General features: G+C 46.2%; 1 protein-coding gene across 1 annotated transcript in view; it reads right to left on the bottom strand.

Moving 5' to 3' along the window:
• The window catches only part of cilp (cartilage intermediate layer protein, nucleotide pyrophosphohydrolase), a 48,626-nt gene extending 34,798 nt beyond the window's left edge, over positions 1-13,828 (bottom strand). Inside the window, exons 1-2 of the mRNA XM_024001741.2 lie at positions 13,689-13,828; positions 12,314-12,439 (exon numbers count right to left, since the gene is read on the bottom strand). Of these exons, the coding sequence (XP_023857509.1) occupies positions 12,314-12,318 (5 nt within the window). The 5' untranslated portion in view covers positions 12,319-12,439; positions 13,689-13,828. The remainder of the gene's footprint in view (positions 1-12,313; positions 12,440-13,688) is intronic.
• Between the last annotated feature and the right edge of the window lie 513 nt (positions 13,829-14,341).

Raw genomic sequence — 14,341 nt, forward strand, 5'->3', positions numbered from 1 at the left:
AGAGTTGAGGAGGTGGTCAGGGAGCTGCAGCGGATAAAGGCAGTGATTGTAGCCCCATCCCCCTCCACCAGTCAACTGATGATGGACGAGAGGGCTGGAGGTAGAGTCTCTCTGGTCCCTGGCAGAAGAAGGAGGAGAACGTCTCTCTCTAGTTCTAGGAGTTCCCCTACCCAGCATGATCCCCACTGGCCAGACTCAGCAGGAGTCTATTATCTGGGAAGATTTACATTTAAAGCCCTTCATTTGTGTGGCGCACGCTTGTTATTCTTTCTTCTCTGTTTGTATGCGTCACCCCGCTCCACCCTGACCTGGATAGAGACTGTGCATCATCCTGATCAAATTACAACGCCCTCTATCATGTCCTTTACCCTCTAACCTATCCCCTGTTCTCTTTCTCTTTCCTTTCTACTTTCCTCTTTACCTACCAAGATAATTCTCGTCAGTTATAGTCACAGTTGTGGACATTCCCCCTCAAGCAGACACCAAGACGGCCATCAAGGAACATCACTGGACTATATGCAATCTGGAAACCATACATCCTGAGGCTGCATTTATTGTAGCTGGAGATTTTAGCAAAGCAAATTTGAGAACAAGTCTACCTAAATTCTTCCAGCGTATTGATTGCGCTACGCGCATGCGCAACACCCTCGTCCACAGCTACTCTAACTTCCGCGATGCATACAAAGCCCTACCCCACCCTCCCTTCGGCAAATCCGACCACGATGCCATCTTGCTCCTTCCGTCTTATAGGCACAAACTTAAAAAGGATGTACCAGTGACAAGAACCATTCAACGCTGTTCCGACTAATAGGAAGCCACGCTTCAAGATTGTTTTGATCGCGCGGACTAATATGTCAGCCTCAGAGAACAACATCGACCTATACACTGACTCAGTGAGTGCGTTTATAAAGAAGTGCATTGGAGATATTGTACCCACTGTGACTATTAAAACCTACTCTAACCAGAAACCGTGAATGGATGGCAGCATTCGCGCAAAACTGAAAGCACGATCCACCGCATTTAACCATAGAAAGAGGTCTGGGAATATGTCTGAATATAAACAGTGTAGCTATTCCCTCAGCAAGACAATCAAACAAGTGAAATGCCAGTACAGGGACAAGGTGGAGTCGCAAGTCAACGGCTCAGACACAAGACGTATGTGGCAGGGTCTACAGGAAATCACGGACTACAAAAAGAAATCCAGCCACGATCATGGACACCGACGTCACGCTTCCAGACAAACTAAACACCTTCTTTGCCCGCTTTGAGGATAATACAGTGCCACCATTGCGGCCCGCTAACAAGGACTACGCCCCTCTCCTTCTCCATTGCTGACGTGAGTAAAACATTTAAACGTGTTAACCCTTGCAAGGCTGCTGCCCCAGACGGGATCCCTAGCCGCATCCTCAAAGCATGCACAGACCAGCTGGCTGGTGTGTTTACGTACATATTCAATCGCTCCCTATTCCAATCTGTTGTCCCCACATGCTTCAAGATGGCTACCATTGTTCCTGTACCCAAGAAGGCAAAGATAACTGAACTAAATGACTACCGCCCTGTAGCACTCATTTCTGTCATCATGAAGTGCTTCGAGAGACTAGTCAAGGATCATATCACCTCCACCTTACCGCCCTGCCTAGAACCACTTCAGTTTGCATACCGCCCAAACAGGTCCACAGACGATGCAATTCCCATCACACTGCACACTGCACACTGCACACTGCCCTATCCCATCTGGACAACAGGAATACCTATATAAGAATGTTGTTCATTGACTACAGCTCAGCATTCAACACCATAGTACCCTCCAAGCTCACCATCAAGCTGGTGGCCCTGGGTCTCAACCCCGCCCTGTGCAATTGGGTCCTGGACTTTCTGACGGGCCGCCCCCAGGTGGTGAAGGTAGGAAACATCATCTCCACTTCGCTGACCCTCAACACTGGGCCCCACAAGGGTGCATGCCCAGCCCCCTCCTGTACTCCCTGTTCACCCACGACTGCGTGGCCATGCAAGCCTCCAACTCAATCATCAAGTTTGCAGACGACACAACAGTAGTGGGCTTGATTACCAACAACGAAGAGACAGCCTACAGGGAGGAGGTGAGGGCACTCGGAGTGTCGTGTCAGGAAAACAACCTCTCACTCAATGTCAACAAAACAAAGGAGATGATCGTGGACTTCAGGAAACAGCAGAGGGCGCACTCCCATATTCACATTGAAGGGACAGCAGTGGAGAAGGTGGAAATGTTTAAGTTCCTCGGCGTACACATCACAGACAAACTGAAATGGTCCACTCACACAGACAGTGTGGTGAAGAATGCACAGCAGAAGAAATTTGGCTTGTCACCCAAAACCCTGACAAACTTTTACAGATGCACAGTCGAGAGCATCCTGTCGGGCTGTATCCCAGCCTGGTGTGGCAACTGCACCGCCCTCAACCGCAAGGCTCTCCAGAGGGTGGTGCGGTCTGCACAACGCATCACCGGGGGCAAACTACCTGCCCTCCATGACACCTACAGCACCCGATGTCACAGGAAGGCCAAAAATATCATCAAGGACATCAACCACAGAGCCACTGCCTGTTCACACCGCTACCATCCAGAAGGCGAGGTCAGTACAGGTGCATCAAACTGAAAAACAGTTGATCTCAAGGCCATCAGACTGCTAAACAGCAATCACTGACTCAGAGAGGTTGCTGCCTACATTGAGACTCAGTCACTGGCCACTTTAATAAATGGATCACTAGTCACTTTATACAATGCACTCTAAATAATGACACTTTAATAATGTTTACATATTATAAAATGTTTACATACGATATAACAGTATATATCATTTATATCGACGATCGTATATTATCTGGTATTTTATACCATTGTCTATTGCACCTTGCCTATTGCCTCGGCCAATTCGCTCATATCCTATATTACTTACATGTAATATTCTCATTCACCCTTTTAGATTGGTGTGTATTCGGTAGTGGTGTTAGATTTTACTTGGTTAAGATTTACTGGCACTTGTCTGGAACTTATGAAGACGAGAGGATTGGTCGCTACACTCGCATTAATATCTGCGCGTAAGTCCATGTGTACTGTGGGATGAATAGGAAATGATGATTTGATTAGATATTTACTGTATATAGTTTGCACTATATTGAATAGATCGGAACAAGCAGTGTTGGTCGGTGGGCAAAAATAGAATAACCACATTCCATTGCCTATTATCTTTCTTTGTCTGTCATGATATTAGCTGATATTATATTTCAGGACCCCATGTGCCCCCAACACTAATGACTGCAACATATCTAGATCAACCAATTTCTCCATACCTAGCAAACAGTGCCATGATACCGTGGGTCCACATCATGCTATTACCATTAAAAAATCCTCTTCATTATATCATTATACATTAAAGCACACAGATTGGTGTCCACAGAGAAAGAGAAATGAGAGCGCATTCCTAACGCTCAGCTAACTCCAGTCAGGGTAAAACATCCTGGAGTCTAGAGGAGACATCCTTTTCCCCTCTTCTGTGAGCCCATCTGCTTAAGAAGACCAATTCTGCTCCCGGAGGGGACCTGGGAGACCCAGTGTGGAAAATAGTTACCAATTGTCATACTTGAGTTAAAACGTAAAGATAAAAAAGACTCGAAGTAAAAGTCAGGAGCCGTAAAACAACTACTTGAGATAAAAGTTCCTAAAAGTATTTGGTTCTCAAATTATTAACTTAAGTTATCAAAATAAATGTTAACTTATAAAATGTACGTAAAGTATCCTATAAGTAAAATGTATATAAATCATTTAGAAATTCCTTATATTAAGCAAATCAGACGGCACAATTTCTTGTTTTTTAATTTAGGAGAGCGAGAGGTACACTCCAACACTTCAGACATCATTTACAAACAAAGCGTTTGTGTTGAGTGAATCTGACAGATCAGGTAGCAGGGAAGCCAGGGATGTTCTCTGATAAGTGTGTGAATTTGACTATTTTTTCTGTCCTGCTAATGTAGTAGGTAGTGAAGGTACAAGTAAAAGTTGTCAAAAATGATAATAGTAAAGTACAATACAAAAAAAAAAACTTGTAGTACTTATTAAGTATTTTTACTTAAGGTATTTTCTACCACTGCCCCCCCACCCACACCACCTCCCATCGTCCCTTTACATCACTGGGTGTCATTACTATATACAACAGCAGAGCCATGTTAACTAGAGGACAGGCTAGCTAGGAGAATCCCTCAGCCTTTAACAATTGATCTATTTTTCCCCCCATCAGGGTGGGGAACTCCGGTCCGTCGAGGGCCTGATTGGTGGTCACATCTTTTTCTCCATCCCTAGCAAACACAGCTGATTAATCAAATTGCATTCCAAACTGAACATCATGATTAGGTGATTATTGGAGTCAGGTGTGTTGGCTGGAGCTGGGGCAAAACTGTGACACCAATCAGGCCCGAGGACTGGAATTTCCTTACTCTGCTTGATGATTGTTCTTTTCTTTCTTTCTTTCTTTAATATTTTGCAACTCAGCAGTCCAGAGGTCAATATTATGTTGGTCAAATCTCATCCTAGGCTGGCAGCAGCAATTGATTACCCCCTACAAGGTTATATTCTCCTGGATGATATTGATCAATTAATCATGATGGATTTCAATGGTGACTGTCCTTCTTGTCTAGGTACCTTTAAGGCCTCTATTCAATCAGATCGCTGTAGCTAACATCTGCCTAGGGTTGTTTTGATGTTGTCAGAAGGGGAACGCTTTAGAGCTGTAAATCCACAAGTGGCTCCCGGCATTACAGCCTAAAGCGGACATTGCCATTGACTGCATGCGGAGTCGCATTAACAGAAATCCCATGCAACCCTGATAGAAAATCTCATTATTTTAGTTGAATGATTTTTTCAATTTGAGTGTAATTATGTCTTTATAGCCTACACTTTCTCTTTCTGAACGGTAACAGGAGTGGGACGGGTGTGGCTTCGTGACCATGATCGCAAGAGCAGCTGCTCACCATTTGACGCTCCAATGCAGTTTCCACCTCGCTACTACCTGCCAAAACAATCTGCTATGCGGGTGTCTGTTATCTTTACACCGGTTAGCTTGATCTGATTGGATCGGCTAAAGCGAGATCCACATTAGGAGAAACAACGCCACTGGCCGCCCAGGCATTTATGTTATGTTTTTGTTTTGTTTATAAATGGAGGAGAGGAGCTTTGCAGCATGAAAGTAAAACAACATGTAGAAATATCTGCTGTTCTTATCGCACGTGCAATGATGTCCGTCTGTACGGTGTTTGAAAGTAACGTCTTCAACTGTTGTAATATCGCAAACGACATGGCAGTTTCACTGCTACGGATTCCAACTTTAATGCCTAAGAGAGCAGATGAAATGACCTCTGCCGGACTTGACAAGGTGCAATATCAATCAAGAATAACAAGTAATAGTGGATGTGTTAGAAAATTACACAATATAAAATGTTGGAAAAAAACACCATCGCCTTCCCATAAGAAGGGAAGTTTTCTAGTTTCCACTTTTCTCTACAGCACACGGTCTTGACATGTGACCTGAGATTTTGCAAACACTATTTGTGGTGATGAAAATTGTGATTGAAAAAACGAATAATGTCCATTGTCTTGCAAACTAGATTCTTCTGCGAGCTAATGTGAACCATTGTCACTGTATTGGCACTGTACTGGCTTCGAGCCACAACAAAAATACTTTTGTGAATTTGTGACAAATCAGATGATCAGGAATCAAGGTAAGACCCAGATGCAGACACGTTGAATAACAATGGTTTAATAATCCAACAGGGGCAGGCAATAGACAGGTCAAGGCAGGCAGGGGTCAGTAAACCAGAGGTGGGGCAACGGTACCGGACGGCAGGGAGGCTCAGGTTAAGGCAGATGTCGTGAATCCAGAGGTGGGGCAACGGTACAGACGGCAGCAGGCTCAGGGTCAGGTAGGCAGAGGTCAACAATCCAGAGGTTGGGGCAAAGGTACAGGTCCAGCAGGCAGGCTCAGGGTCAGGGGTAGGCAGAGCGGTCAGGCAGGTGGGCTCAGAGCCAGGACAGGCAAAGGGTCAAAACCAGGAGGGCGAGAAAAAGAGAGACTGGGAAAAGCAGGAAGCTGATAACAAAAAACGCTGGTTGACTTGACAAACAAGACGAACTGCAACGGACAAACAGAGAACACAGGTGTAATACACAGGGATAATGGGGAAGTTGGGGCGAAACCTGGAGTGGGTGGGGAGACAGGTGAAAGAGATCAGGGTGTGACAAATCAGATAGGCCCTTTTTACATCAGCAGTTAGAAACCTAGAGAGGAACAGGCTCCGAGGGTGGCCAGATAGGAATTCAAGATGTTGCAGCATATGACACTTGGGGACTGAGACAGGGGGGAGGGGGGGGGGGGGGGGGCAGGGGACCACAGTGGCCCCATCCAAAGTTACCCTGGACAGGGCCAACCAGGATGAGTTGAGTACACCAGTACACCATGCTAGTGTATGAGTTAAGCTTTATGAGAGTGTGTGTGACTGTCCAGTGCCCCCCCCCCCCCCCTCTCCTCTTTGATTATTGTCCGAACCGTTCAATAGAGGGCACAAGGTGAATTGATTTGAGAGGTGTCTTATTCCTCGGAAAAGGTATATTTGATGAAAGACAGGAGGGGAAGGGCTGGTGGCAGAACAGAGCAGAGCAAAGTGTGCCGAATGACATTGATTTTCAGTTTGGGGGAAGAAGTAAGAGGGGTGTGGGGAGAGAGAGAGCGAGTAGGCAGATCTGTGCTAAGCCTGGTCTCGCCTTTATTAGACCTTGAGAGATAATAATAAGCCTGGTTGTCACGCCCTCTTTCAGCTCCTGTAATTCGTGACTCACTGCATTTCTCCCTCGTTCCTTTTCACAAAGGGCAGTTATCACTTCCAATTAGGCCGGTGTACATATGAAGCTCAGGGACCCAGAGGCATTTCATTAAGGGCCCAACCTCCATTTGGAGTCCCATTGTGGGAATTATTCTGAGGCTATTGGTTGGAAGAATGAGGGCACACAGGACGAAGCACCTGAACAAAGACAGCTTGGAGAGGAGATGTCAACATTGACTGCACACACCATCACTGCTGGACCACACACACACACACACCCGCAACACACACACCGCACACCGCACACACACACACACACACACACACACACACACACACACACACACACTCCTTCGGTCCTTTACTAGTTCTAGAGGCATATGCAGATTAGGCAAGCACAAAACCCCACCACGCATTTGTCACTAATTTGAAGACAATGTCAATTATGAATGTAGGAACATACAGAGCAGTGCCACTGTTAATCCCTGTGTGGTTGTGGTTTAAAAAGCTGCTCTGGCTGTAAGTGGCAGGACTCACATGGGAGACAGGAGAGAGGGGGAGGGAGAGAGGAGGGAAGGAGAATTTCTTCTTTCTGTTATCGCAACATGCTTGACAGGCATTATCTCTCACCAAACAAAGTGGCATATTAAAGCTGGCTGTAAACTCTGTCCTCGTAGTGCAATATGAAAACTGTTAGATCTAAACCCTGCTGTGTTCACTGCTGGAGATGAAACACGGAGGAGACTGGTTTAAAATCAATGCAGAGCAACTTCTTACGTTGTCCACACATTTTCCGTGTGTGTGTCTGTGTGTCTGTGTGTGTGTGTTGTGTGTGTGTGTGTGCGTGTGTGCGTGGTGTGTGTTGTCAGTGTGAAGGAGAGGACACGCCTGTCAAATCTCGAGTGAATATGAAGCCCAAGTAGCCCACATTCCCACCATTCACGGGCAGAATCAGGTTGCTGGCTGATTCTCCTGGTAATACTCTGTGGAGTTCAGAACACTGATACATTCCACCACGACAACATTGTTTGCGATCTCAAGGAGAAGTATACACAAACAGAAACATAGACTCCACACGCACACACACGCACACTTTTTACTATTTCTAAAGCATATGCAAATTAGGCAAGCACAAAACCCCACCACGCATTTGTCACTAATTGAAGACATGTCAATTATGAATGTAGGAACATACAGAGCAGTGCCACTGTTAATCCCTGTGTGGTTGTGGTTTAAAAAGCTGCTCTGGCTGTAAGTGGCAGGACTCATATGGGATACAGGAGAGAAGGGGGAGGGAGGGAGACAGGAGAAAGGTGGAGGGAAGAAGACAGGAGAGAGGGGAGGAAGACAGGAGGGAGGGGGTTGGAAGAGAGAGGAGAGAGGGTGGGAGGGATACAGGAGAGAGGGGGAGGGAGGAAGACAGGAGGGAGGGAGGGGAGCGGAGACAGGAGAGAGGGGTGGGAGGGATACAGGAGAGAGGGACGGGGGAGAAAATCAAAAACACAAAAAGGAAGAAGGAGGGAGGAAGAGAGAGGAAAGCGTGGATGGGAGACGATGAGAGGACGGGGGGCAGTAGGGGAAAGACAATCAGTTGAGCAATGAGGGAGATTGTATTATTTGGTCTAATAACGGTGGAATTTGGGAGAGGTGGGATGAGAGAGAGAGAGGAGGAGGATAGGCAGAGAGAGGGAGGAGGGAGACAGGAGAGAGGGGAGGAGACAGGAGGGAGGGGAGGAGGAGGGGGGGGGAGAGATACAGGAGAGAGGGGAGGGAGGAAGACAGGAGTGGAGGTGGGTAGGGAAGGAGGGAGAGAGTGAGGAAGGAGAATTCTTCATTCTCTGTATCGCATTATGACAGGCATTATCTCTCGCCAGAACAACATTGTCACACTGCAGTTATTGAAAAGCAAATTAGAATAATAATTAAAAGAGGTCGCAAACATCAGCAGATTTTTCATATTAAAGCTGGCTGGTGAACTCTGTCTCGTAGTGCAATATGAAAACTGTTAGATCTAAACCCTGCTGTGTTCACTGCGGGAGTGAAACACGGAGGGAGACTGGTTTAAATCAATGCAGAGCAACTTCTTACATTGTCACACATTCCATTGTGTGCGTGTGTGTGTGTGTGTCAGGTGAAGGAGAGGACACGCCTGTCAAATCTCGAGTGAATAGAAGCCCACACTTCCACAGGGCAGTATCAGGTTGCTGGCTGAATCTCCTGGTAATACTCTGTGGAGTTCACCACCGACACATTGTTTGCAATCTCACGGCTACCATATGACATGCAGTATGGATACACAACAGAAATGCAGACACCACACACACACACACACACACAACACACACACACACACACACACACACACACACACACACACCACACACACACACACACACACACACACACACACACACACACACACACACACACACACACACACACACACACACACACACACACACACACAGAGAGATCTGGATTGCCTGGATTGCAATGAGATGTTTTTCCCAGCACATTTAAACCAATACATTTCCTCAGTTACATGCCCATTTAAAAATGCAATTGTATGCCTGCAACCTCACTGTTGATATTTTACATCAGCCAGCTGTGGCTGTTGGAACAGAGCAGGTGATTGTGATGAGGCCAGAGAGATAGCTGAATGGTTCCTCGCAGGAGTGTTGACAAATCCCCAGCTATTGATTGGTGCATGGGCTGACTGAGCACAAGTCTCAAATGATCTCCATCAAGCCCTGTGAGTGTCTGTTAACCAATACCAGCTGCAGCCAGCCAGGTAAAGAAGCAGAACCACAGACAATTGTGGTGACAAAGACGTGTATTAGGGTGTCCTCTGGCTCAGAACAGAGTGTATAGTTTCCACAGGTGCTGGTTAGGAAGCTGTACTGTGTACTGTGTAACTTTGGATACCTAATTTCTTGAGAACAGGAGACTGTTCCTCCTGTTTGTTTGTACGATGAAGGGGGGGTGGTGGGGGGGGGTCCGTGCATACTGTATGTGTGTGTGTGTGTCCAGCAGAAGCCATTGTCCAGGCTCCCTGGCCAGTGATTGACTGCGCCGCTGAGTATAGCTGACAGTCCTCCGGCGTTGACCTGAGCCCTGTGCATCGATAAACAAGCCCAGCTAGGCTTGTACTCCTCTAATCAGGCCTCCCGTAGCAGCACAACACACTCTGAATCACAGCACAGGGACAGACCTACAGAGAACAAAGACTACGGGACCACTGGGGAGCTCTGTGTGGGTTCCGTAGGTGTGTGAGTGGCTGTGTTGCTACCTTTGCATGGAGCATATTTGTAGCAGAAGCGTAGGGGAAGGATGTTCAGCAGAGAATTAAGCAGAGAATCACTCTGCATGACTGACTCAAGAGAGACGCGGCAGAGAGAATTATGAAAAGAGTTGATCAAAGCCTGTGCGATGCCGATCAATAATTTGCAATCATGCAGGACAATAAGAGATCCTCTCTCTAGGAGTGTGAACAATGTAAAGCTGAGGAAAGGTCTGTATTACAGTATTACAGTATTACAAGTTTTGGGGAAAGGGGAAGAGAGTGATAATCATCCTGCCTGCTAGTGATGAGTCCTGAGTACAGTGTCTGCAGTTGTCCGTCCAGCAGATGGCAGTGTCTTTCTTCCCTGTCTGTCCAATGAGCAGTCCCTGCTGGTATGAACCCTTGGACATTCAACAAACGGGAGACTATCAGTACAGGTTAAAACCATCTAAAGAGAAATTATATTAATCTCTTCTCCTCTACTGATCTAACAATGGGGGCAGGTTAGGAGGCTTATTACCAATCTGTACAGTAGCAGAAGATGGATTGTGCTAGTCATAGAGAAAGGTTGTTATAAAAGCAATCCACCACTCAGCTACATAAGCTTTGACCCTGAGTGCCCTTCCTGTCCTTCCCCCTGTCCCCAGGTCAGTTAGTCAGCCCCATGTGCAGGGCCGGCACCAGGCATAAGCGACATAAGCAGTCGCTTAGGGCCCCAGGCTGCTAGGGGGCCCCGACCAAGTCGGGGTCTCAACTTACTGTTGAGAGTTAGAATTGTAGAATACACAAGGTGCAATTTCTACATTTTGTTGTGTATCAGCAGTTTTTATCTTGTCATGTCAGTCACTGATAGTCACTCAATTAGCAAAGTCAGCTAACAATTTTTATATTGGTAAATTTGTCGAGCCAGCTATCTAAACTTGTAGTAATCATGGCCGAATACCGACCAGCCATGCAGGGCACATGCCCAGGGTCCCTGACCTCCAGAGGGCCACAAAAGATTTTGTTAGTCACTCTAATCAGAAAACATTAACATGTCATAAGTCATATCAAAATGTGTAGCATTGCAGGAAATTAGCTTTAAAACTGAAAAAGAATTCACTCTGCCCCATGGAAAAATGTGTTGAGTAGCATGAAATGTGTTAGAAAATTGCAACATTTTCTCTCCGCCCCATGGTAACGTGTAGAACTGCAGAAAATATACTTTAAAATGAAAAAGAAAATGATCCGCCATCAAGAGGGGATCTCTAAAAGGTTTAGCTGTGAGGAGTGGTGTAGTGCTATTTTTATAGGTGCAGGACCAAGAGAGAAAAAAGTAAATTAAGTCATCATTTCATAGTTTCATATTTCATAGCTTGTACCGACAGATGTAGCCTATTGAACTTGATTATAGAATATGCATAAAATGCATCCTCCAAATCTCTAAGGGCCCCCTGAGCTTAATTACAGTGATTCAATTAGCGCTACCTCCTCTTAACTAATAACATCCCTGTGTTGTGTTCCCTGGTATTTTGCCCCTTGACCACCAGGTCATGGTCACCAGACTGGAAGCTCAGGCTGGAGAGGGAGATGGTCATGTTAATGGATTATGGAGAGGTCTAGAGATCACCAGATCACCCTTCCTCTATAACAGGGTTCCACAACTGGAGGCTCCGTGACGAATTTGGCCCGTGGGTGGTTTTATTTGGCCCCTAAATAAATCGTATTATCATTATATATATTTTTTTCAATTGCTGATTTTTCATTGTTGGACATAAAAGACTGTAAAAACACCAAGAAATCAGCCCCAACTGATTTTAATTTTGCAAATCTGTTCCCAACTATTCCCACGCATAATAGAGAGATATGTGATTGTATACAAATGTAAGCAAGGTTTGAAATGATTGTTATAATCAAATATTATATCTGGTTGGGTGTCTTACGGTCAATTTGCAGTCTACAAATGATTTGTAATTATGTTCTGACCCCCTGAACACCCGCTCAAGAATAATTTGTCCCGCGGCTGAATCTAGTAGATGATCCCTGCTCTATAATAACATCATAACCCCACATCCAGCCCTCACACCGCACATCCGCCCCTGTGAATGTGGATGATGCAATCAGCAGCAATAGCATCACTCCACTGATCCATGGGTAAAGCCATGTGATTAAACACAGAACCCAGGGCAGAAGGGTTCTCCTTACCTCATCGTCCAACAACAACAGCTCCCCTCCAGGCTCTCACCAGTCTCCACTCTTCAGTCCCAGGCTGGGGATCAGTTCTCTGCTCTCTGGGATTCTCTCAGACCCCCAGGACTGAACGCCCTGCCTCTAGACAGCGATAGAGAGATGGAGACACACATCAACAACAACAACACATTCTCATTCCATCACTCTGGACGACATCTACAGACTACTATAAATCTATGACAATAAGCGGAAAGTCTAAATAAACCAAGAGTGACGAGATAGCCATAGATGAGGTGAGTAACGTCTATTTATAGACACTGGTTTTTATGGTTAGCGTGTCAGTAAAATAAAAAGGAGTAACAGTCACCAGCATGTATCATATTATCTAACATGTCAGTGACTATGGGTGTTTATTGTATGTTCTGTATATGTTAATACACAAAACCCTGGAACCTACAGTGGAAGTCATTCTATCTGAGTGAGTATGTCAGATCATGTTGGCTTGGTTTTATTCAGCAGCGCTGGTCCCACTAGTAAACATCCATACGACCTGGGGCTGAAGAGAGGATGAGAGAGAGGGAGGGAGAGAGAGAGAGAGAGAGGGAGGGAGGGAGGGAGAGAGAGAGAGAGAGAGAGGGAGAGGGAGAGGGAGGGGGAGGGAGCGAGAGAGAGAGAGGGAGGGGGAGAGGGAGGGAGAGAGAGAGAGAGAGAGGGAGGGAGGGAGGGAGAGAGAGAGAGAGAGAGAGGGAGGGAGGGAGGGAGGGAGAAAGGGAGAGAGAGAGAGAGGGAAGGAGGGAGGGAGGGAGGGAGAGAGAGAGAGAGGGAAGGAGGGAGGGAGAGAGGGAGGGAGAGAGAGAGGGAGAGGGATGGAAGGAGGGAGGGAGGGAGAAATTGAGGGTCCAGGGGGCTCTGAGGTACTGGAACACATTGAGGAAAAAAGTGTCAAACACAACGTAGCAGCCAAGTAGCCTACTATCTATGGTGGTGAAACGGACAGCACTCTCCAAGGTGCTAATTAATTCAAAGCATTTTAGACGTCACTGCACACTTACTTGAGTATAGCTGCGGGGCTTACACAAGTCCCAATTTCTTATATCAATGTACAGCAACATTTTTAGACGACACTGCAGAACACCCACCATATGCACACATACTCAGCTGTGGGGTTTACAAGACACATATTTCATATAATTTTCAAGACATCAATGTAGCAGTAAAACAAATATCACAATATCGGAATATAACTTAAAATAAAATAGAACAATGTAGACTAGAGCAGAACACACACATGAGAATATATATGCCTCCTGCCTATGTGATAATATGAAGCACATATTCACATTACAAACTTGTTCTGTGCTGTGAAGGTAAAGGGGAAAAAATGTCCTACCTTAGTTTTCAAAACCTCCCACAATGACTCTGCCCATGTCAAGTCATGCCGCCAGAGGTACCGGATCTGGGAAAATAGGTACCTGAACAAATAAAGTCAAATCTGAGAGGTGACGGATCTTGTTCCGGTAGGAGCTGGCTCAAATTAAGCACTGGAGGGAGGGATGGAGGGAGGGAGGGAGAGATCGAGGAATAGATGGAAGGAAGGATAGAGGGAGAGGTAGATGGATGGAAGGATAGAGGGAGAGGGAGGAGGGGGGACTGGAGAGAGGGAGGGACGGAGGGAGGAGTGGAGAGAGGGAGGGATGAGAGCAAGTGTCCAGAGGTCACCCCGTGACTGGGGGGTAAATAAATATATAAATGAGATGTGTAAAGCAGATCTCTGTTGGCATCAGAACGCAGCCTATATCATCATGTCACTGGTGAGCCCCGCTTGCCAGGCCATGCTAATGCAATCACACTCCTGGGGACGAGGGTCTTCATCGGTTGGCAAYGGCCAACAAAGTGATATGTCACCGCAACTGAGGTGGTGGACTTAAGTTTTCAATTCCGCATTCTGGAGATGTGGGTGGAAAATAAAAGAAGAGGGGAAATTTGCCGGGCAAGACGACCGGGGGGGCTTTGTGGGGATTACAGTGTCTGTGGATGAGGAAG

This window comes from Salvelinus sp. IW2-2015, linkage group LG15, assembly GCF_002910315.2.
Source record: "Salvelinus sp. IW2-2015 linkage group LG15, ASM291031v2, whole genome shotgun sequence".
Lineage (NCBI taxonomy): Eukaryota > Metazoa > Chordata > Actinopteri > Salmoniformes > Salmonidae > Salvelinus > Salvelinus sp. IW2-2015.